We start from the raw sequence: 25,644 nt of genomic DNA on the forward strand, positions 1-25,644 counted from the left end.
CCATGTCTGTTATCATCTGCTGAGATCGCTGTCATCTCCTAATAAAATCCCCGAGAAGTATATAAATGCATGCATGAAGTTCTCAGAGACAGAAATTTGTGATCAGTTTCGTCTCCAGGTCCTCCAGCAGGAGGACTCTCCCGAGACTGTGTGTTACAAGCCCCTGGTGGGCTCTGGCGTGCTGGTCCTCCTCCATCCTCCTCTCTGGGATGGTGTGAAGTGAGGACTTTTCTTTTCTTTTTTTTTTTGTTTTCTTTATTATGTGGATTCATAATCTGGCCTTTAGCACTCATTCATTATTATTATTATTATTATTTTTTTTTTTTGGCCATTCCCTTGGCTTATGTCACTCCATTTGAGTCTTTGAACTTCCTCTCTTCATTTCTGGTTGAATCTTCTGGCTGACTGATAGCGTGACAAAATCAGGCATTATTCAGATCTGCTTTGCAGCTGCGTTAAAAGGGACTCTTCAATTGAATGGAACTCGTCAAGGCTACTCTTTCTATGGTTTTTCAATTTGTGCTCTCCGAAGTTTCTACTTTTGTTTCATCCTGTGCAGAACTGGGCCTTAGAATCTTGGCAAGGATGCCCTCAAACCCAGTTTTAGAGCAACACAACCAAGGCACAAGTGTCCACCAGGCACGTGTAGAGAGGGAGGTGGCACGTTCCTGAATTAAAGGGTGCCTTTTCAGAGTATCTGAAAGAAGTCTGGGGAGTAGTTTACCTAGTGTAGACATTCAGAAGCAGCCGGAAAATGAGAAAGGACCTATCCAGAGTACTTTTAAGTAAATATTCTAAGAGGAATGAATATCTGTTGAATGTCAGGCCCAAATGGGGAAAACATTAACTTCCATCCCTCTGAAGAATGATTTGGCCCCTAAATGCAGCTCAAATCATTAACAGCAGCAAGAGATTCACAACCATTTCTTTGCACATAAGCTAAGCGTTCTTCCCTTCTTTTCCTTTTCCAGTGATCAGGTTTCATTTCACTTGGGTCTGTGTTAAGCATCTCACCTGTTTGACACCATATTCAAAAGCCTTCTGGGCCAGTCGGCCAGGCCCCTCCACAGTTTTCCCATCATCGTTAGGGCCCCAGCTCGCACTGTATATATCCACATGCCCAGGATTAAATCCAATTGAGCTGGCTTCAATAGCATCGGTCACAATGCCATCTAGCATTCTTATGCCTGAACAGCAAAACAGACAAATACAAAATATGTTGATGTCAGTGTATGCATGCAGGATGGCACAAGGCTCTTAATATTTTATTCTTCAAAGGACTCTCCAAAGAGTCAAAAACAGGGTAACTATTGTATGTCCCAAATGCCTGTGACCCAGCTGCTAACAGCACCATGGGAAGATACAAGTCACTGCCTCCAAAAGCTTTCTTTATCTGCCCTTTAGAGGTAACTATTTGTGCTATGCAATGGGCACGGTTGTTGTCAATTATAAAAATGTCATAGGCATGTAGACACTGCTGTATTTAAAATGGGTAACCGACAAGGACCTACTGTGTAGCACGGGGAACTCTGCTCAGTGTTATGTGGAAGTCTGGGTGGGAGGGGAGTTTGGGGGAGAGTGGATACATGTATATGTATGGCTGAGTCCCTTTGCTGTTCATCTGAAATGATCACAACATTGTTTGTTAATTGGCTATACCCCAATACAAAATGAAATGTTTTTCAAAAAGCTAAAGTATAATCAATAAGAATAGAGGTTTATTTTTCCACTGGGGAAAAAAAAAAGTCTCCCTTCCCCCTGCTGACCTAATAACCTGAAAATGATGGGATAGTTTTCAGGAAGAGGCATCAAACAACCCTCTGTCAACATGCCTGCTCATGGCTATACCATGAACGGCTGTGGCCCAGCCAGCGCTTTACAAAGGGCTCTGTATGGGAACCCGGGCAGCTTGAGAAGACCTACCTACAAAAGGAGACTAACAAATAGGGAAAGAACTCCTGTTTCTAAGCACTGATTAAAAATAACCCAGAGGCCATTCTTTTATGTGTTTGCTAAGAAACATTTGCAAAGGAACATGCTTCCTTTTCTCCTAAATAATTTCAAGGATGAAATCATTGCCGTGGATTTCACTCCTGAGGGGGAATCGTTTTTCATCAGGAGAAGGCAGATGCAGTGGCTCATTGTGCTTTCCAACAGGCTGTCACCCATCATCAGACTCATGGACGCAAGAGCCAGGAAGGCAAAAGCAGTTTAGACAGATATCGGCAGCTACCTAGTTATTGCTGGCTTCAGGCTAATGATGCGATGGAGTGCACAGCCTTAGGTTTTCACACTACTGTTTACGATGGAGCATGGGTAAAGGAACGTGGAGCTGACATGACTAATAGAAGTCATATTTATTTTTTTTTTAATTGTTTAAAATGCATTTTGGGGGAAAAAAAGTCCCAGCTTTACTCTTTGCTAGCTCTGTGATCTTGGGCAAGCCACTTCTTTGTGCCTCAGTTTCTTCAACTGTAAAATGGGTTTGATCACAATGGCACCCCACTCCAGTACTCTTGCTTGGAAAATCCCATGGATGGAGGAGCCTGGTAGGCTGCAGTCCATGGGGTCGCTAAGAATCGGACACAACTGAGCAATTTCACTTTCACTTTTCACTTTCCTGCATTGGAGAAGGAAATGGCAACCCACTCCAGTGTTCTTGCCTGGAGAATCCCAGGGATGTGGGAGCCCGGTGGGCTGCCATCTATGGGGTCGCACAGAGTCGGACACGACTGAAGCAACTTGGCAGCAGCAGCAACATGTGCATTGAGGATATACTGTATGCAGCTACCATTACACAGGCCTTAAGTGTGTGAACTTATCTATCCATATGAGAACCATTTGAGGTGGATGCTGTAATTTTTCCCAGGGAGAGAGACTGAGGTCAGAGAGGGACGGGGACTTGCCCAAGGCCACATGGCTTGCAACTGGGGAGCTGGGATTTGAAGCCCAGAAATCTGGCACTCAGCTCCATCCTGTTAACTTCCAGGATGTGGATCCTGTCTTGGGAGTTAAATGATGGACACACAGTAGGTGTGTTTTAGTTTCCTTGAGGATCTTGCTTCTGATTCCTCCTCTGTAAAATGAAAGGGTGAGATGATTTTCTCACAGACTATAGCTACTTTGTTCATCACGCCTTAGAATGTGCTTTCTTTTTGTAGGTGATTATGTAATTTGTGCTCCTGCCTTCATTTTCTGTAGATTAACGTGTCACTTTGACAACACTGGCATCAAAGGATTCAGGAAAGACCCCTAAAACCTAGGAGTATGTGCTGTGTTAGTGAGAGATGCATTCTGTATGCTAGGATTTATATTTATTTGATTTCTGAAAAGGATTACAAAACCACATTCAAGGTATGCTCATGTAGAGCTTGAAAGAGTCTCACCTTCCTGGCCATATTCTACAATGAATCTTTTTTGTTGTGGTTTTAGAAAACAAATTAAATGCAAAGTTAATAGTGTATCCATGAGCTCCAGAGAAAGGGCTAGTGTGAAGAGAAGAGGCAAGTGCTTTATTCTCTCTGACCCCCTGCAGATCCAGAGGAACGTGGATGGCAGCAGTGGGCTCCCTTGTCTTCAAGTTGGTGTCTGCCGACTGACACGGCGGCAGGAGGCTGAGGGGTGAGGGGAGAAGGAAGTGCTCCTTTCAGGATCCTCCCTGCCTCGAAGCAGCTCTGCTGTTGTGCTCCAGGCCCCAGCTCTTGTCCTATGGCTGTCTCGTGTGGCCACAGCTTTCTCTTCCCAGTTTCCATGACTACTTCCTCCCATGGCTCCACTAGGTCTGAAGGTGGTAACATCTGCTTACAACAGTCACATGGCTGTTCAGTTCCCTTGAACTCTTGTAAATAGTTCCTTTATCAAATTGTGCTGATGGAACTTACCATATGCTTACCCATAAAAACATTGAAACAACCAGAGATTCTAAATTCTTGCTACTACAGATAACCTTTGTCTTCTTTCTGTAATACATATGCATTCTTTTTATTTATTTTTTGACTGTTCTTTGTTGTGAACTGAAGGACTACAGAACCCAGAGGCAGGGAAAGTCTTTGCCTAAATTTACCTTTTTCCTTCTGTTCTCTTAGCCAGAACTCAGTAACAAGCCCTTCTAAATCAGAACACAGAGAAAATCAGATTTGCTTTGAAAGCGATTCAACATTTCCATCCTCCCCCTCCTCCCCCAAAAGAGATGTATGGGCTTTATCCAGGTATCATTTTCTGAGAACCCAGATCCATTGATTTGCACATTTCAAATCACACTCAAGTTCTGTAGCAAATTTTGCATGGGGTTCACTTCTTCCTCTGGTTGTTGAAAAGTCCCCTCAGCCCACCCCATTTACACCAGTTTACACAAGACTCAAAGCACAAATCTACGGGAACAACCCTCTGCTTTACCTCCAACTTTGGAATTGTATGCAACTCCGACCCCACACTTGTGATTATTTGCTTGCATCGCAATTTCTCCTGCACATCTGGTCCCATGTCTGAGGATGAGAAAATAGAATTTATAAAATGTAAATGAGGGCAAACATTTGTTTTGCATACAAATCAATGGTCCATGGATATACTACTTTTTGTCAGCCTTGTTGCCAATTTTCATCCCATCAGTGTTAGATGACATATAGATAGGTGAAGGGAACAAGTACCTGAGCCCAAGTATATGAGTTTAAATTCTAGCTTCTGCCACTAATTAGGGATATGACCATGGGAAAGTGACTGTTCCTCCAAAAGATGTGGTATCCCATGAAATACTAAGTATGCAGAACACTTAGAACAGTGGCTGGTATACAGAAAGAACCAGGAAGTGTTAGCTATTAATACTTACTATGAGCAGCTCTGACAGTTTCAGAAACCACATGAAGGAAATGCTTTCGGTCCCATGTTTTTGGTGTTGAAGTGACCCCTTCCCTCCCCCCTCACTGGTGACTTCCTTGGATCAGGTTAATCTGGACCAGTCTTAGGGGGATATGTAGAACAGAGCCCCCTCTCAAGCCCTCCTCTCCTCTTCTAACCATACACCAGACTAAAACATCCAAAGGTTTCCTGGTCCCAAGGGGATTTCAAAATTTTTAACAAGGCACTCCAGGCTATTTGGGATGCCAGGGTGCTCCTGCAACTCTAATTGGGACCAGCAGCCTGAACAAGACTAGTTTTGCAACCAGACAATGAGGGTAATTTATGACTTCAGAACATTTGGGGGAAAAGAAAATCCATCTCTTAAACAGACCAAAGTCTACTGTTAAAGTATCATTTCTGAAATTCTAGAGATAGTGATTGTCTTTTCCTGTCACCTTCCTGACCTCAGGAAGGTCAATAAGCTGAGGGAACTTTAATGTGAATTTGGTTGCTTCATGCCTTTATTCCATTGTGAAAGCTCCCAGGAGCAGCATGAAGGCTGTGGACGCCTTTGGAGGAGCCGCTGACCACATATGCTGACACAGAGGGAAAAGAGCAAGGGTTAGGTCTGAGCAAATGTCAGCCAGCTCCTTCTGATTACTACTCTACTGGACATCTATTAATTTAGGCCAGAATGAAATAGAAAAATTCTTAATTGACTGGTCTTTTAAAATAAACCTGTTTCACTTTTCTTTTTTTACCTAAAATACCAAAGATGATTTCCTGGTCTCCTTCCACTGAATGATGGCCTCCTTTATTTTAATACTGAATAGGAGTCCTAAGTCAGAACAATGCAATTCACAGTCTTCCCTGATGAAGCAGGCACCGACTTCTTTTTGGTTTTCCAGCATTTTCCCTTTTGGGGAAGTAACCCTCAGCCACTCATTGTGAGTCTCTATCATGAGATTTGTCCTCCCAGACAGCTTTCAAGAACTGATGCTTTAAGTTCCATGTGAGCCTTGTGGATCTTGCTATGAGGCATTCTCTGTTGAGAATGAAGCTAAGTAGAGGTGAGCAGCACTAGGAGATGGAGATAGAGTAATAGGTGTCCTCAAGGCATATTATTTGAGTTTCTGGATCCTGCCATGCTTGCAGCTGATCATCTCTTGGGTAAAAAATATTTTAAAATCTCCATTTTCAAGTTAGGATTCTCTCACTTGCAACTGAAGCTGTCCTGACCAATATACATTCATTCTCTGCAAAATGCATGCATATTGAACATGAAGAAGGCATCTTATGCTTCTTTGGGGGCTTAGCCCTCTCTACCTTTGTAGAAGGGAAAATTCAGTTGCCATCCTCTGAGAAATATGCTACCAGAAGTCACCACCACCTGCATTTCTGTTCATACAAAATGGAAGACAGGGTCCAAGATAGCAAGGTCTCCAGGTGGATAGATAGAGCTTATAGAATCAGCCTGTGGGCAAACATCTCTAGCACTATACCTCTGTCCTAAAAATGATGCAACATGACACTACCCATTATTTATCTCTCTTTACATGCTAAGGACTATTTTCTTTAAAAAATGTAGGATCATGTACAAATAGGAATTGATATCTTTCCCTCCTCTTATCCTCACTTCTCACCTCCGTACCTTGAGAAAAAGAAGACTTTATCAAAGTGCTTCCATGTCATTCTTTTTAGACATATGGCTTTCTTCCCTTAAATCAGCCTCTGGGGTAAAAGCAATCTCTATTATCTTAGAAGACAATGGTTGTAACTGGCATTTAAACACATTTATTTTTGAAAAATTATTTCAGATGGTAATTTAAAGACTACCATGGCGCTTGTTAAAATATCCTTGCCATATATGTTACATAGCTAGAAAAATAATCTGAAATTTTGGTTGAAATATTGATTACAAATTCATGCTAGATTACTAGTAAGAGTTACCTGCACTTTTAAGATTTTGTTATTTAGTGATGCATCTCTTGATTTGCAGAGAAGAATTCAAATGCAGCTTTTATTAACTTCATTTACATAGTAATAAAGAACAGCAGCAACACAGATAGTTTGGAGAGATAAAGCCCTTGGAACTGGGAGATAATAGGTCTCTAACTGCTATGATAGCCAAAACAAAATGGGGCAATTCATTTTCTAAACCTAAGGGATTTATTTCTGACACTATGCTGGAAGGGTAACTAACTCTATTTTTTATTGTGCCTTTTGATAAATGATGGGGATGTTAGCTTTTTTGTTGATGATCAAGAGGACCCTGAGATATAGTTGCTTTTTGTGTAATTTTCAAATAGCAGATTCTGAATTGGCTCAGAAAATTGACTTGTCTCTGCTTCTGCTCTTATCAGATGATATTATTCTTGTCATGCTTTTTTCCTCACTGAAAGGAGTTCTACCTTAGTTGCTAAATGAGAAGCCTTAATCATTATCATAGTACATGTTTAACTTGTTCTATGTACCAGACACTATGCAAGTGAATTATATATATAAACCTATTTAATCCCCACAAATCCCCAATGAAATAGGTACCATCATTATCTCTTTGGTTGTTTTTCAGTCACTCAGTGGTGTCTGACTCTTTCTGACCCCATGGACTGCAGCACACCAGGCTCCCCTGTCCTTTACCATCTGCAGGAGTTTGCTCAAACTCAAGTCCATTGAGTCGGTGATGCCATCCAATCATCCCGTCCTGTGTCATCCCTTTCTCATCCTGCCTTCAGTCTTTCCCAACCCCAGGTCTTTTCTAATGTGTCAGCTCTTTGCATCAGGTGGCCCAAAGTTTTGGAGCTTCAGTATCAATCCTTCTAGTGAATATTAAGGATTGATTTCCTTTAGGACTGAGTGGTTTGATCTCCTTGCAGTCCAAGGGACTCTCAAGAGTCTTCTCCAACATCATAGTTCAAAAGCATCACTTCTTTGGTGCTCAGCTTTCTTTATGATCCAACTCTCACATCCATACAGGATTACTGGAAAAACCATAGCTTTGACTATACAGACCTTTGTCAGCAAAGTATGCCTTTTAATATGCTGTGTAGGTTGGTTATAACTTTTCTTCCAAGGAGAAAGTGTCTTTTAATATCATGGCTGAAGTCACCATCTGCAGTGATTTTGGAGCCCAAGAAAATAAAAGTCTGTCACAGTAGAAGATAAAACTAGTCGCAAAGAAGTTAAATAATTTGCTCACAGTCACTCAGCTATTAAGCGAAAGATCTAAGAATTGATCTAAATCTAACTGCAAAGTCTGTGCTCTTAAGTGTTTGGCTATGCTACCCTAACCCTATACTATGCGCATGGCCCATAGTCTGCTATGCTCTGGAAGCTCATAGTTTTCAGGCACAAATTAAATAAAATTGTATAGGCTGCTACCTTGGGGCCTTTGAAACTCTGTGAATTGGCTATCATCAGTACCATGAGTTGCAAGTCTCTTTTGTTTGGCAGTGGGAAAGAAGGACATCTGAGTTCCCCTTTTCACAAGTACAAAACTCCAAGAATATCATTTCACCAGGTATTCACCTATCATGCATCTGCCACATGAATCATCACCCACGTTGGATCCTGGACCAGACCCAAGGCACACTGCCTAGGAAAGAGGCTGGCCTGACCCCTCCAGCTAAGTCTCCTCAGCTAAACCCATGTGGGTGGGAGCGGATTTCCCTCTTAGTCTTGACCAAGGGAAAGGAATGAGAGTTGTCACTTCTAGTTCATTCTAGGAAGAATGCCCTTTTCTTCTCAGCACTTATTGCCCATTTCCTTAGGTTGTTTCTTTTAGGAGAGTAGGTAAACAGGGATCTTGTCACCTTGTTTTGAGACCAAAAAAAAAAAAAAATAGAGGCAGAGTGAGGTGAGTGACTTCCTCAAAGCCATCCTCCTTTCTGGTGATTGGCAAAGCTCTCATTACCAGCCAGGCTAACATTGCAAGGTACTGCTGTAAAAGGATAGAAGTTCCTCCCAGTCCCACACTGCTCTCAGTCAGAAATATGGCTGAACATTTTTCTGGGGGAGTCCTGCTCTAAGTTTCTGGGACATCCCACTTTCCTCCAAGCCCCCCCCCCCCACCTCATGGCTCCTATTGTGTTGTTACTGGAATATTCTAGCCTCTAGGGCTGCTTGTGGTTGACCCCTTTAAAAGATAAATGCTAGAAGAAATAAATGGTACTGAAGGAAAGTAAATGGTACCTCCCCAAGCCTCCCCTTTCCCCCGAGGGAAGAAATATCCACCCAGAAGTTGAAGCCAAGTCCTGGAGCTCCAGACTCCCTTCCTGGGGTTTGTTAGCCTTCTGGCGGAGGAAAATCCAATGTAACAGCTTTCGGTCAACAGTACCACACCAGCCACGTGGGAATTCTGAGACAATCAGGGAGAAACTGGGAGTGAAAGTGAAAGCGAGAAAGAGAGAGAGCTGATTGACCCAAGTTGGATACTAATCCAAGAGGGAGGAAGAAAGGACAGGGAAGTACTTTATATGACAGCCACAAAGAGCTTGTCCCTGCCTGCTTTTTTCCCCCACTTGTAGCCGTGCTCATTTTGCCTTGACCTTCTCTCTTGGTGTGAGTTTCTTTTGGGTGAAGCAAATGAAAAGCAAAGAGTGAAATGTCTCTTTCAAGTCTGTGAGAGATGTCTTTATGCATAAAGATGAGTTTTCCCATGGGCATGGACACGGGGCTGTGTGACTAGAGGGTGAAGTTCCTTTGGGGCTAAGAAAAAAGGTTAAAATGTCTCCTGCCTTTGGGTCTTCATTTGCTTTGTTGCTTTGCCAAGTCTGGCTCTTAGCCTCACTCATTACCCAGTGGATACTATGGAGAGTTAGTTTAGGAGTCAGAAGATGTCCTTTGCCTCTTCCTTTTAGCTTTAAAATACCCAGAAGAAACTCTGGAACAGACTAATTAGCCCAATGCCCTGAAGACTGTGATGGATTTGAGTGCCAAGCCTGACGGTATATTTCTCTTGTCTGGTGCCTTGCCATGCTCTTCTGAGGGGACTAGTGAGCATGGTTGTGGCTACCATAGGAAGTCGTAGGGATTTGTTATTTTGGCCATCTGTATTTCTCTTCGTGGCTAGCAACAAGCTTGTTGCTAATAGTGAAAGATTCATAGAGGAACTAGGCGCAATGGTAATGGAGTGAAGATTTTTATTCTTTAATGCTTTGGACTGAAAGCAAATAAAACCAATGAATCCTAAAGGAAATCAGCCCTGAGTATTCATTGGAAGAACTGTTGCTGAAGCTGAGGCTTGAATAAATACTTTTCCACCTGTTGGGCAGCTGACTCTTTGGAAAAGACCCTGATGCTGATAAAGACTGAAGGCAAAAGACTGGGGCAGCAGAGGATGAGATGGTTAGATAGCATCATCAACTCAGCAGATGTGAGTCTGAGGAAGCTCTGGGAGATGATGAACGACAAGGGAGCCTGGTATGTTGCAGTTCATGGGATCTCAGAGCTGAACACGATTTAGCAACTGAACAACAACAATAAATGTCCCAAATATTTCTTCTAAAGCCATAGATATTCAGTAACATTTTGAGGGGAACATTTCATAGTATAAGAAGAAAGTTTAATTGAAATATAGTCCTGTAAGCCAAAAGGAATATAAAAATAGAAGCTTCTGTTTCCTGTTTTAAAAGCAACAAAATGTTGTAGTATGGATGGTGTACATGAGCATTTTCTGAGAGCAAAAATGTGGATCATATTTATAGTGTAATTTTCTCAAATAAGATGAAAGCATTTTAAAGCACTTACCCCACCCCCAAATCCACATTTACTTACTTGTTCTCATTTGTGGGATCATATCGGGGAAATGGATCATGGTCATTATCGTTAAAATCATAGCTGGCCTCCGGATCCTAAAGAGAAAGCAAAAATAACACTGTACCATCAAAAAAAAAAAAAAAAAAAGGCAGTGCTTTCCAAGTCTTCTTCAGTTCAGTTTAGTCTCTCAGTTTGTGTCTGACTCTTTGCGACCCCAATGAACCACAGCATACCAGGCCTCCCTGTCCATCACCAGCTCCCGGAGTCCACCCAAACTCATGTCTATTGAGTATGTGATGCCATCCAACCATCTCATCCTCTGTTGTCCCCTTCTCCTCCTGCCTTCAATCTTTCCCAGCATCAGGGTCTTTTCAAATGAGTCAGCTCTTCGCATCAGGTGGCCAAAGTATTGGAGTTTCAGCTTCAACATCAGTCCTTCCAATCTATTCCCATCCTGGCTGATGGCTTGAGACTCTGCAGTTTAGAGTTTCTGGCCCCATTTTTGATCATTCATCATAGCCAGAAACCAGGCAGAGATGACGTGCACAGAGAAGTGAGCCAACAATTCTCAGTGAATGTTTCCAAACCTATAGAATCTCATAGGCTATTAGAACAGGAGGAGTCAGAGTTTATTTAGTTCAACCATGTCATTTTCCAAATGGGAAAATTGAGATCCAGAGAAGTGGAATGGTTCAACTGGCTGTAGAGCTAGTTAGTAACACTTTGACACTCATCTTTCCTAAGGATACAGGTGCAAAGAGCTGGCTGTGGGGTGGGGCTCAGGTCTACAGTGAGCTCCTTCAGCCACTCCAGTTACACTAAATAGACTTAAAACAGACTGCTATTCTCTGTATTTCTCTGCTGCTGCTGCTTAGTCACTCAGTCACGTCCTACTCTTTGTGACCCCATGGACTGTAGCCTGCCAGGCTCCTCTGTCCATGGGATTCTCCAGGCAAGAATACTGGAGTGGATTGCCATTCCCTCCTCCAATAAAGAAGGCTGAGTGCTGAAGAACTGATGCTTTTGAACTGTGGTGCTGGAGAAGACTCTTAAGAGTCCCTTGGACTGCAAGGAGATCCAACCACCTTTTAATAATTGTGTCACCACTCGGGCTGTTCTTTATGTTTCTCTGTCTTAATAATTGCTAATTGTTTTCGTGTCTTCTTTTCCACCCCATTTCCTTTGTTCTTTAGCTTTGGAACGTTGGTTGAGTAGAAAGGCTGGGATAAAAACAGGAGGTAGTATTCAAGATAAAACACAGATCTGTAAATCAAGACCTGAAATATTTTTAATTCATTAGTTTGCTGGGTTTCAGGTGTGGCTCATTGGGTCTTCGATCTCTGTTGTGGCGTGTAAGAGCTTTTAACTGTGGCCTGTGGAATATTCAGTTGTAGTGTGCGAGCTCTTAGTTGTGGCATGTGGGATCTATTAATAGTTCCTTGACCAGGGATTGAACCCAGGACCCCTGCTTTGGGCGCATGGAGTTTTATCCACTGGACCATCAGGGAATTCCCCTAAAGACCTAAAATATTATGGAGAACTTCATAAACAAGTAAATAATTTACTTACTTCCCATTTTTGGTAAACTTTTCTCAGCTTGTTATTTTTGCACTATGAAGTACATGCTCTGATTTGCATGGATGGAGTCACATTCATATAACTTCACAATGTGAGAGCTATTGACCCACAGGGAATGTGAGGAGGATGACTGTGCAAATGACCTCAGACGTGAGGCTTGATCTGATTGCTTTCATGTCTCTTAGTACTGAGTGGCATAGAATTTGAATGGCTTTTTAATAATCTAGCCGGTGTAAGTGCTTCCTCCAACCACAACACACATAACTTTTGTACAGTTCTGGCTTCAATGAATCCTTTCAAAGTCTAGTGATACAAAAGAAAGAAAGAAAGAAAGAAATTTATGTGCACTGGCAGAGGGGTGAAGGAAGTAACTAAAGCTTGGCTCATCAACCCCAGGGCTCACTCAGAGCACCTCCTGCTTAAGGGAAGTGAAGCCCTAACTGTATGTCTGTGTAGACAGCTCCCTAAGCTGCAGCAATAGGAGGGCTTAGACTCACATAGTTGGCATAGATGTCTGTGTGGTTCCACTCCAAGCCATCATCCAGTACAGTGATAACAACGCCTTTGCCTGTGATGCCTTTTTGCCAAACAGGTATCACATGGAGATCCAGCTTGGGCAGGGTTGCAGTCATCCTTGTATCTTGCTGGTAAAAAAGAACAAAGAAGCGTTGGTAAAATCATAATTTGTTTGCTGCACAATGAGAACTGAAGCTCCAGTCTTGAGACCCATCTTTCTTTTTCCTGGGGTCATTCTATTCTTTAGAAGCAGACAATTAGGTGAAATAAAAGACAAAGTTGAGGGGAGGACCAAGTGAATCATCACAGTTCTGCTCTTTTTCCAGTTGTTCCAATGGAAAATCACTCGAAAAGATGAATCACCCTGTGCCCCTTGTCTTTGAGCTGTGTGGCTTTGAAGAAGTTTATCCCTAAGTTGCTTTCATTTATAATTACATGCTCAAGCTTTTCATCTACTGAAGCTTTATATGCTGCCCTAAGTTTCTGTCTCCCCCAAATCCTAAACCTTCACTGCCACATTGAACATACTTTATTTTGTCTGGTTCACAGTTACTCGTGGATTTTTTTATATATATATAAATTTCTAAAAGAAAAAACAGAACCTGGAATGCCCGCGAAGCTGTGGTCTTACCAGGACTTGGAATTGAACTGCCTGTTTCCAAATATGAGTGATTTAGGGAGTCAGTATCTGTGAGAGGTGATTTAGGATTTTTTTTTCCAGGTAACTTTTCTGAGAGTTACAGTATGTGGGGCTGTAGGGAAGAGAAATTGGACAGCAAAGGAATACAGATATGAGCACATCCCCAAGCATTCAAGAGAGATGCATTAGAAGAGAGCCAGGCTTTTAGTGAAGGGATCAACAGGAAACTTACAAATGACAGCAATCAAAAGTATCAGTGAATGCATTGCCCCCTGGCTGATGCCCATCAGAAAGAAGAGGAGCAAAACCAGAATTTTCTAGGCCAACATGAAGCCAAGTCCCGGGAGGCTGGAACTGCACACGGATTGTTGGCCAAAGCCAGAGAAGGACTCTCTGTCAGTGGGAGGAACAATCAAAGACTGTGGCTGTTAAGAGTATGGTCTCTGGAGCTATGAACTATGGTCCCACCACAAGAATCATGTGATTTGGGGCAAGTTATTCAACTTGCCAATGTCTCTGTTTCTTCCTCTGTTAAAAGGGAATACTTATTATATGAACAACAAAATGTTGCGTGAGAACTAAATGAGTTAATTCGTGTCAAACAGGATAGTATTAATATTTGGCACATGGTAGATGCACGGGTGTTAATGAGTGTCTTCTGCAGTGAGCAAGTGTCGCTTAGGTTAGGAGAGTTTCAAGAGGAATTGATCTCCTTTCCTGTCAGTTCTGCAACAAGGATGTCTAGCCCTCAGCTTATGGCTCTCATGAAATTTTATCTTTTACAATATTCTCGACAATAAGCACATCTATTCCCATGTGTTACTACAGTAGAGGCTTAATGTGAAAACAGAAGGGAGAGCACTCTGCAGGCAGGCAGGCAGGAGCATGGGCAGTTTCTCCACTCACTGCCCACATTCCTGCAAGGATTTGGTAAACGGTCTTCAAGGTAGACTAAGTGTGTGTTAGTTGCTCAGTCGTGTTTGACTCTCTGCGACCCCATGGATTGTAGCTTGCAAGGCTTCTCTGTCCATGGAATTCTCCAGGCAAGAATACTGGAGTGCGTTGCCATTTCCTTCTCCAGGGGATCTTCCCGACCCGGGGATCGAACACATCTGCACTGCAGGCAGATTTTTTACCGTCTGAACCACCAGGGAAGCCCCTTGAGGTAGAACTGGTTTGTAAGTCTAGACATTCACAGATAGATGCCTTTTGCCTTTCCTCATGTTCCTTCCTTTAGCCTAGTTCAGAGATTCTCACCTGGGAGCATGTAAGAATTATCATTCAGGGCTATATATACTGAATCACGTTCACTGTCCTCTTCGGGTAATTTAAAGGGTTCTCAGGAGTAACCTTGAGCAGGTCTGATTTTTGCCATGAATGCTGTTTTGCAACCCTACCCTTACAAGACCCGATTCTTCCGTACTTATTCCAGATAAATATAAGGAGACTTCCTCTTGTAGAAGCTAAAGATCTGTGTTTTCAGACGTTCTCACACAGAGCCAAACAGAAGATCCAGATCATGGAAGGTCCCATTCACCCTGATCTCTGGGTAACACAGCCCTGTACTGAATTATCTGTTACTTAAAAATATCTATTGTTCAGAGATAACAAGTAGCCCAGGGCCTATGCAGTCCTCATGCAAGTACTTACCAAGTACCACTGCTGATTCCACATCGGATCGTTGAAGAGATCTAGTGCTGAGTCTCTTAGAACTGAACGTTTACTTCTTTCTTTTTCATACTGTTGTTCTGCCCATATCACCTACCAGGAATTTCATAGCAAGAAAATCAACAGTTAAACAGCCACCTCTGGTATAATCATCTTCCCTCTAACTAGCTCTAGTATTCTCTCCATCAGTGTTTTCACCTGACTGCAGATCACACTGGCAGCTCAGTGAGAACAAGGGCTTGCCCTCTGCGGAGATCACCATTTCCTCTATTATGGTAAAGTGTGCCTTTACGAGGAGGAGAAGTAGTCAGTGAAGTGATGGTTCCCTCAAATTATTGACACTGTGATTCCAGTGGAAGTAAAAGTTCAGCCTGCTTTCATCAGCAAATGGACCATAATACCCGTTTTTATATTGAGGTTCCAGGGTTCCATAGCTGAACATTTGTCCATTTGCACAGAATGAGTCAACAAGCTAAGAGATCTCAGAGACTGCTGTTATGTTGCTCTTACAGCCTAATTTCTTTCTTTATTCACAAAAATAGAAATTGCAGATGTGACAAAAGACGAGAAAGGTGCTGTGTCTTTGCCGATTCAAAATTCTGGCTCCCCTGTGCTTCAGCCTTCTGCTTAAGAATATTTAATATGAGAAACAGATCTGGGATGATGGATGAGCCCTGCTGACCATGCACACTTATCATTAATTTCATTTCATGTATTATGCAAGGAGATCTGACAATACAAAAATTACCTTTCCAACATTTATAGCTTAATCCTATTACACTTGAGGCCCCAAGAGGTGAGGGACTGCCTTGTGGTTATATTCATTATGAGATGCTACCGTGCTCTGAGTCTGCTGAGCAACATGACTGTTTTCTACCCAAAACATATCCTCTCTTTCGTACACATGATGATAGTCCAGTGTGTGAGAGGATATTGCTAATGTGAGAATACTAATGAGTCAGATCCAAAAATAAAAACTGAGAAATAAGTTGCAGCTAAAGGATAAAACTGTCCAGTAAGACCATCCTGAATTTCCAATTAGAAAACATACTGCAAAACTATTATAAACATTGGGAGGGACTTGAGGGTTGAAAATTAGTCATTATAATTTATTTTTAAAGTGCCTGTATTTTCAAGCTTAATTTTTTTGGCTCAAAATACCTCAATGCTTGGAATATACTGCCTGCCATCTGAGTTGGTTTTTGGAAGCTGGCTGCTAGAGAATAAGTACTAATCTTTGAGGGAAAGAGTCACTTACAGTTAGAGGTTTCATTAACAGACTTACGGATAGTGTATTGGTACACTTCAGAGTGCTAATTTGGAAGAATATTATCCCTATCAAAAAAAAGAGCAATAAAATGAAAATCAAGAGCATTTTTTAAAAAGTGGAAAAATAGAAGAGGCACTCTGCCATCTGATCAGGTAAACAACCAATTGGTGGAAACAGAGTTATGATTAATGTCATTAACCCCAAGTCTCATATTAGTCTCTGTAAGAGCAGACCAAATGGAAGAGAGCAAATTGTATATATAGTAAGTATCATGTACTTACGGAGAAGGCAATGGCACCCCACTCCAGTACTCTTGCCTGGAAAATCCCATGGATGGAGGAGCCTGGTGGGCTGCAGTCCATGGGGTCGCTAAGGGTCGTACATGACTGAGCGACTTCACTTTCACTTTTCACTTTCATACACTGGAGAAGGAAATGGCAACCCACTCCAGTGTTCTTGCCTGGAGAATCCCAGGGATGAGGGAGCCTGGTGGGCTGCCGTCTATGGGGTCACACAGAGTTGGACACAACTGAAGTGACTTAGCAGCATCATGTACTTAATGGTAAATAATCTTTTGGGGACTTAATGCCCTTTGAAAAGGTCATTAAAAAGCATCTAGTCCACCTTCCACTTCAAGCTTCAATGGGTTCTAGAATTTTTCCTGAAGTTAAATTATTCTGGGGATAACTTTCATAGGATTATATAGACTCCCTTCTAATGAAGTTATGCTAGAGAGTAAATTCTTAGCTCTTCTTCATTGTTTTGCGATTTCTCCCCCAAGTCAATTACTAAGGAATTACAAATCAATTATCTAAAGAATAGAACTGGGCCATCTGTTCATTTTAGTGAGATACTTTGAATAATAACAGTTATATCTGCTTCACTCTATCCAGTTCTCTCCTGTGAAGATGAGAAGGGAGCTCAGTTTGACTTCCTTGTACATTGATGTCAGGCATGGATTTAGGCAGACAAGGAAATAGTTCTTGTTTTTTTGTCCAAAGACTAAGCCTAGCTAGAGTACTGGAAGTTGTCATACTTTCAGAGTCCATATACAAGTAACCATCTGCCCTGGGACAGTGAAGGGAAGATTTTATTGGACAAGAAACTTTAAAAGTGATGTTAAGGGCCTCTGCTTAGGTCTGTCCCTTCTAATCCATTCACTTGAGTAGAAGCCAGCAATGGTTGTTTCTGAGCTGCAGGTTGCTGCCCATGGTCCTGATACAACGTTCTTGGTCTGGGTTAGGTTGCTGCTTTCATGTTGGGACACTGGTAACCCAGGCCCAGTCATTTCCTACTCTCATAATTTGTCTTCCTTTTCCTCTTTTTTAAAAAATTCTATCAGATGCAAAACAAAGTAGCAAATTATTTTACAGCGATTGTGAATTCCATGAACTTTCAACAATTTTAGCCCTGTTTTGTCACTTTTACTTTTCTTTATGGGAAGTTGAACATGTATGTTTTATCTCTCACAAAGCTTTCATAATTCTTGAGAATGTCCTAAGCAACAGAAATCATGTATGTAGATATCAGGCTTCCCAGGATAAATTTTCATCAGTATGTCATATTATTGGGAAAAGGCAAATTTTTCTCAAATTTTACTTCAAATTTTTATTTCATATCAGCCTTTCTATTGATGTTTATGACCTCAAAAACAGACTTCAAAAAGACCCTGAGGGATGGGATGGGGAGGGATGTGGGAGGGGGGGTTTAGGATGGGGACCACATGCACACCCGTGGCTGATTCATGTCAATGTATGGCAAAAGCCACTGCTGCTGCTGCTGCTGCTAAGTCGCTTCAGTCGTGTCTGACTCTGTGCGACCCCATAGACGGCAGCCCACCAGGCTCCCCCGTCCCTGGGATTCTCCAGGCAAGAATACTGGAGTGGGTTGCCATTTCCTTCTCCAATGCAAGAAAGTGAAAAGTGAAAGTGAAGACGCTCAGTCCTATCCGACGCTTAGCGACCCCGTGGACTGCAGCCTACCAGGCTCCTCCATCCATGGGATTTTCCAGGCAAGAGTACTGGAGTGGGTTGCCACTACAATAGTGTAATTAGCCTCCAATTAAAATAAATTAATTAATTAAAAAAAATCAAAGGTACATTAGATATACATGAAATTAGCCCCACAATTTACCTGTGTTCATTCTAGACTTTCCCTGCTGGTGCCAAATCATTGAATATGTATACAAACCAGAATAAAAGGAGATCAAATACTCTGGGTCAGATAATACAATACTTATGGAAACATTTGCCTATTGAAGATATCGATTTAAAACTCTCTCAAAAACACTAGTTCCCTATCTAACCAAATCAGATAGAAACAGCAGAATGTATTTTCAGATAACACTGAAATGTTATTAAGAATGGAGTTTCTGTATTATATTTGTTTGGCATCATTACATTGGATATCAAAATGCTTGGTACATAGATAGCCATATAATAAAAGGATGTTGATTGATTGTATTGCCAAACAGTTCATTAGTGCTGCCACTTGATTCTCAGGATTCATTTTCCTGCTCTTAGACTGAATTTGTGAACTGGTATTATGTAGTTCATATATATGTGTGTGTATGTGTGTCTGTATGTGTCTGTACGTATATACACGCATATACCACAGCCAACCAATTAGATTCAGTTATTATTAGGTGCATTTATAACCCTATGGAAATGATAAGAAACATTACAGATAAATAATTGTGAGAACAAGAAAAAAGAATAATACTCGCTTTTGTTCTTGTTAGCAAGCACAAAGAAAGCAGATAAGTCAGATTACTGGCTTGAAGACAAATGTACAACACTTACACGATCGTCGTCAGACAATCTCTTAGTGATGTGAAGGGCACTCCTTCGAGACCTCTGAGGGTGGTTTCTGTGTTTGAATAAGTAGTGATTTTCAAGTGATCCAATCTATAAAAGAAAAAATTAAAATAAACATCCTCTTTCCAAAATAAGTGTGTATAGGTCAGATTGAAACCCAGCTAAGTTGCAAACAGGCAATTTTTATTAAGTGCATTTCTTGTACTTGAAGATAACCTTTTTCTTTATGAGGAAGACAGTGTTAGAAGCCTTCCCTTTCTTCTTAGTCTGTTCAGTGAGATGAGCTTCCCAATATTATCACTTGGGGTCACAGCATTCTTAAGGGCTGATGATGCTTCTGTCTTTCATATGTCAGAGAAACCACATTTTCTTTTCTAGGTGATGTTATTGTGTAGAAAGACATTTCTAAAAAATATATTCACTTTATAAAATGTATCCTGTCAGAGAACGATACTGTGTAGAAAGCAGGAAAACTCTTCGGTACTATACATGTGTAATGCCACACTCAGCTAGAACAATTTGTTGTTATAAAATACAGCGATTGAATCCATAGTGATGATTGTTATAAGCTACTAGTAATGACTACTTGACTTTCCAGTAGTTCAAAGCTTTGAGCTACATTTAGGACAGGTATTCCATCTTAGAGTGTGTAAATTTCTCTAGATGACTATTAATACATTTGGTATCAATACAAATGGTCCATTTAGAGTTAAGTTCATTATTCTTTTAAGATAATTTCCCTTTATTCCAAATAGTATTTAATTTGAACCTACTAAATTCTGTAGATGCCCTGTATTTTTTTTTAAATCGAAACAAGCAATTGACAATGGGTTATTTCAGAATTACTTTCTTTAAATTAATGTTTCTCATCACCTAGAGACTTTTTTCATGAGATGCTTAGGTCCTGCTCCAAGCCTGAATCTCTGGGAGTGAATCTGCTATAAGCTTTACGTGGAGTTGGGGAGAGAGAACAGCAGCCTTAAGAAAGATCACCAGTGCTTAGCTCTGTTTCTACTATCAGTTGGTTTTGCCTTTTGTCATCCCCTCCCTATCCTAGCTTTATCTTGAGGCCTTAAGAAGTTCAAGATGGTGATGCATCTAAGTGTAAACAAAGGAAGAAATAAACAGAACCAGGAAAACACCATCGGTCTTTTATAAGGAATTATTATTTTAAGAACATTTAATAGTAATGTCATTTAACTGGAAATATGTGTATACAAGTCATATGCAATTTTAGGTAGATTTTCTCACTCTTTTCTAAAGTTTCTTGTAACTATGCCACCCCTTCCTTGAAGATCCTACCAACAGTACTGATTTATTATTATTTATTTGTTTATTGGGACTTGTGATTTTAAAAAGCAGTTCCCACAATGAATGGTCTGGGTTTTGATGAATGTCTGAGGCTAATAGGTAAGAAAAGGAAGAGGGAGTTATTTTTTGCTCTCTCCTCCAGTCTCCTTCCACAGTTACCAATGTTATTTAGCTTCAGCCCAAAGGATTAAGTTCCCAGGTTTATTTTTCCCTTCATAGAACACGTAAGATGTCCATGGTGCCCACAGTACACACCAGTACAATTCTACCCACCACTCACTCTCTTTTTAGACTCCAAGAATTCCTTGCAGTTTCCTGACTTCTAAATAAGTCAGTTTCTTTGTATCTCCCTGGTTTCCCACAAGCTGTTTTCTATGCCTTGAGTGCCTTCCCCAATCTCATAGTATTCCCACCTTTGACTCTTCTTCCTAAACCCTGTGCAAATGTTTCCTCCTTGGATTGTCTTCTTTCCCCTCTTCCCAATTCCCTTTCATCTTCAATCTTTCAATCAAGACTCCAGGAACAGTTTCTGTTGCTATACCAATTACTTGCAATTGCAATCATTTATTTTTAAATCAGTCTCTAGACTCTTGGTTCCTTGAAGGTTTGTTTTCCTCCTATTATTCCTTAGCCCCCAACACGGAGCCTAGCACAGAATAAGGACTTGGCAAAAGCAAGACTATTGGTCTGCTACTGGTACACAGAGAAGAGAAGTCAATATGGGCATTGACTTTCGTGCTGGGCATTTCAGGCAGTTTGGCTCATAAAGTTGGAGCATGAAGCCTCTGGCAAGGGAAGCGCATTCTCCAGAGGATTTGAATCTATGGAATCGCAACGCCCACACCGATTACTCATCCCTGACTTCAGCTGCATCTCTACCACCACCTCTAGAAAAAACGCGCCAAAATGTTTTACAACTCCCTCCTCCCTCATTTCAGCGGAACAACTTACAAGGCAAGAAACAAGGGCTTGATTCTGAGCCAAGGGAAAGGAAAGCTTCCATGAGAACTCACAGCCCCCTACATAATGGCTCAATGCCCGTACCTCCCAGATATTTATTAACCCAGTCCTCACTTGAGCAGGCAACAGTTTCTTTCCCCCCATCCCCCCAAATGGAAACCCCTGGGAAGCTAAAATACATTTGGCTGAGGAACAGAAAGAAATCCTTTCCCCACCGTCACTTCGGCAGCCTGACCCTTCAGGTAAACTGACCGACCGAAGTTGTGAGGCTCGGACTTTGCAAGTTTCCAGTGAGAGCCCGGAGCTTGCAGTAGAGGGCTGGAGAGTTGGTCCCATCCCTCTCACCCACCTCATCTACCACTCCGAAACCCCCAGCCCCGGGTTGTGAGTCGAGGCCACTGGCACTCTCCAGAGAGAGCTGAGCCGTGGGCGTATCTGAGAAGGCTGCAGCGAACATCTCCAAGCCTACTTGGCCCCTTGCAGCAGGACTTGGATCTGATGCTGCCATATTGAAAAGAAGGAAACAGCCGGCTCCTGACGCAGACCTGCTGAGACCCAGGGGGACTGAGCGCACTGCCTCTCCCAGTCCTGGTGCTGGTTGGTACGAGCCTGCACGCATCTCAAGTTGCGTGAATGACAGTGGAGGGATTTTTCTTCCAAACTGCGCGGGAAACGGATTTCAGTTCCAGAACGGACAACAGCCAAGACTAAGCTGTACCCAGCTGCAGCGGCTGGGTTCTGCCTGGCTGCGCCCAGCCCAAACAATAAATAATGCAAGGCTTCTGCAAGCGCGCCAGGGGCGAGAGCCGGAAAAGCTCCTGCTCTTTGCCACTGGGCTCAGGAGAGTGCAATCTGGGACTCCCACTTGGGAGATGGCGCTCCAGTCCCTCCAGTCCCTTCGGGCCCCAGAAAGTTTCTTGAAAGTGCAAACTCTTACCTGACCCAAAAGGTCATAGCCTAGCTCCTGGGCTATCGCCGAGGCTGCCTCAGGTCCCCCGGGGATCTCCGCCGCCCATTCATTCACAAACTGCCTCTTCGCTTTTACACTGTTCATTGCACACCAAGCGCAAAAGAGAGTGAAAGCAGTGCACTGCAGAGTCCAGGCTCTTCGCCCCATGGCTCTCACACCAGCTCGCACCCAAGTGGGGAGGGAGGGGAGCGAGAAGAAAGCCAGAGAAGCCAGAAATGACCACCCCTTCCACTTCGGGGCTCGGGACCACTTTAGCCCGGGCTTGCTCTGCGATGAGATAAGAGACGCGCTGGAGACGCTGGGCGGTGGCGAGCGCTCAGCGCAGCGTTTCGGTCTCCCTGCCGAGTGGAGCCCCAGCCCTTCCGAGGAGGAATGGAAATGAGTGTTTACACGTCAAATCTACGAAAGCCATCTCTTGACGTCAGATCTACCTGGACTGAGATCTGGATGGTATTCCCGGCGGGGTGGAGAAGCTGCTAAAATAAGCAGCGAGGGATTAAGAAAAGGAAGAAACATTTGCCGGTATTGGTTAAGTCGGCTCTCTTTCCGACTGTAAATTTTGCAGCCGCGAGAAACACCTTCACTTCTCTTTGAGAAGTGCCCCTCATTTGAATATAACCACCAAGAATCAAAGACCTGGAGCGCAGCACACTTTCCTTCCCTTTTGTCCCTTTTGTCCCTTTTCTTGACCTTTGCTTGATTATCTCCTGTGTGGGGGAAGGGAGAGAGGAGGATTTTTATAACGACCCTGTCGATATCAGCACCTGCTATGAGGAACAGGGCCTTTCCGTCTTTCAAATGGGACAGTGGCTGGGAAGGCAGAGACCAGAAGGGAAGCTTCTGACCTAATTTGCCCAAGAGAATGAACAGCTCTGGGAAGACAATGTTAAAGCAACATTTTAAAGAACATATTTTTAACCATTCAAGACACCTTAGTTAACAAGTTTACATCCTTCTCCCCTCTGTTTCTTAACCTCAGTAAAACAATATCTAAAATTCTGTCTCAGATATTGCAGCACCCACTACCACCCACTTTACAGTCTTTATCAGAAAAAAAGATTAATCACATTATTTTAAATTTTTATTTATTTTTATCATACAATTTTTTAAAAAAAATTCCTTTATTTATTAACAAGGAAGTGTACCCAAGTAGTATTGTGTTAATTCAGAGAGAGAGGAAGAGTAGGTTTCATTGACTCTGAAATTTCCATTCTTCCTTCAGGAGACCTTTTCACTTTGGTGTTGAACTGAAACTCTGCCATTACTTTCCCGTAAGAGGCACAGTTTCTTTTGGTGGATGAGTGTTTTCTTATGTAAAGAGAATAAGAAGATGTCTAAATGGTCCTCTATCCCAGAAAAGGGAAGTGGGTGCAGTGTCCTGTGGCTGAACCTTTTCTGATCCTGAGAAGTTGAGCCTGGTGGTAAATGCTAGGGTCTCTCTGCATTCAGCACCAAGGAGTGGACAGCGCCACCAGCTCTTGCCTGCGGGAGCTCGGCTTCTGAGTTCCAAGAATCGCCGTCTCCCCAAGAATCAAAATATTTCCGTTTGACTGGTACCATCCCCCTCTTTAAAAAGGAAAAACAGGAACTTGACCACAAGGGGAAAGTATGGTTAGGTCATGATCGTGACTAAATTGCACTGGAATTCTCGGGAACACAATGCACTCAGCCCCAAAATAAAATTGCAGGGGATTCAAAGTCTTGCCCGAGAAAGGTTTTTTCTTTCTTGTTTTTCTTTTTAAAGCTCCCAACCGCTGGGGGGCGCAGCCTATTCTAGAGAAAAGAGAAAAGTATTAAGAGTGGGAGAAAGCATATGCGCTTGTGGAGAAAGGAAGCAAGAAATAACTCTTGACAGAAAGCAAATGAAATGGAGGCTTGGTGGAGGATAAGGTTAATAATGATTTTTCATTTGCCTCCATGTTTTCAGAAATGTGGAGGAGATCAATACTTTCTTTAAACATAAAGCTTCTTAATGAGAACTAATGCCAATGTTAATAAACCATGTGATGCAGTTAAGTCTATTACAATAATGTAACTCTCACATGAAGTGCTGTAGAATGGACTCAGATTGATAGTTTTTCTGTTGGCACTGTAAATTCACATGTGTGAGTATTGATGGCTAGGTGAGCTGTCTTTTCATATCTCAGCTGAGTTGTGGACTCAAGCTGTCTAGGGTATTTCATTCTTACAGCAGACAGATGCTAACTGTGTGCTAGCAAAACATGAGAAATTTGTTGCAAATGTTTAATAATGGTAGGAATAGTTAGAGCAGGAACATGTTTGCCCTTATTATTCTTCAAGTAAATCAGTTGGAAGTTCAAGCAAATCATTAAGGAGGCCAGTGTCTCATTAATGAATCATTTATCTTAAATGGAGCAACCTATGCACCTGGAATAAACATTCGGTTGATATACTTAAAAGTGCATACTAAATTCTCACAGTAGAAAGATAATATCCATCCAAATATACATATATATATATATATCAGTAATTTATTTTGAAATTCTCTGAATTTTATCTGATGGACCTTAATTGCCACAGTTTCTGGGATGCAGAAGGGATGAAAGTTTGTTGAGGCTAGGGGTGCAAATATAGATGCAGGAGTCATCTTAAATTTGTCATATCAAGGGCTAACCCTGTCCTGCTATATAGATCATAGTGATAACCTTCAAGCCTATCACTGTCATATTTTATATCATGAATTAGAAGTCTCAATTATCACCCTTAAGTTGGTTTTAGTAGCATTTGGTTCATCTGATTAATTTATGTAGGAAACAGGATAATTCAGAAACTGCAAAGGACTGTTTCTATTATGAATTATCAAGTCTCATGCCTTTCATGACTGCTCCCAACTGCCCAGTGATACAGTTAATCATTTATTAGGTATTCTTGGAGGGTGGTAAGGTATTATAAACAGGAGGTAAAAGATGTTCAGAGATCTGTAGATCACCATATCTCTTTAGTATTAGAAAATAAAAACTTCAAACCTTTTGTTACAGTGAAATAAAGTAGGTATACTAGAGTATACAAAACCATGTACCCAATGATTTATCACAAAGTGAACACCATATAACCATTCAGGTCAAGAAAAAGAGTATTGCCAGCCCTTCAGAGTAATTTTTCAGTTGTTTTTTTTTTTTCAAGAAGCATAGTGGAAGGAGTGAGGAAATAACTTAGGTCTAACATTTTCCAATTGTTATGTAGACTTATATGTTTTCTTTGGGTAAATTTCCAGTTTTTAAAGGAATCACCACAGTGTTCTCCATAGTGGCTGTACTAGTTTGCATTCCCAACAGTGTAAGAGGGTTCTCTTTTCTCCACA

The 25,644-nt window shown here is 41.9% G+C and overlaps 1 protein-coding gene across 1 annotated transcript in view; it reads right to left on the bottom strand.

Moving 5' to 3' along the window:
* PCSK1 (proprotein convertase subtilisin/kexin type 1) overlaps window positions 1–22,533 on the bottom strand; it is a 52,542-nt gene extending 30,009 nt beyond the window's left edge. Inside the window, exons 1-7 of the mRNA XM_069592590.1 lie at window positions 22,290–22,533; window positions 19,067–19,171; window positions 14,978–15,088; window positions 12,669–12,815; window positions 10,612–10,688; window positions 4,396–4,484; window positions 1,015–1,187 (exon numbers count right to left, since the gene is read on the bottom strand). Of these exons, the coding sequence (XP_069448691.1) occupies window positions 1,015–1,187; window positions 4,396–4,484; window positions 10,612–10,688; window positions 12,669–12,815; window positions 14,978–15,088; window positions 19,067–19,171; window positions 22,290–22,469 (882 nt within the window). The 5' untranslated portion in view covers window positions 22,470–22,533. The remainder of the gene's footprint in view (window positions 1–1,014; window positions 1,188–4,395; window positions 4,485–10,611; window positions 10,689–12,668; window positions 12,816–14,977; window positions 15,089–19,066; window positions 19,172–22,289) is intronic.
* Window positions 22,534–25,644: the final 3,111 nt, after the last annotated feature.

Source organism: Ovis canadensis, chromosome 5 (assembly GCF_042477335.2).
Source record: "Ovis canadensis isolate MfBH-ARS-UI-01 breed Bighorn chromosome 5, ARS-UI_OviCan_v2, whole genome shotgun sequence".
NCBI classification, from domain to species: Eukaryota; Metazoa; Chordata; class Mammalia; order Artiodactyla; family Bovidae; genus Ovis; species Ovis canadensis.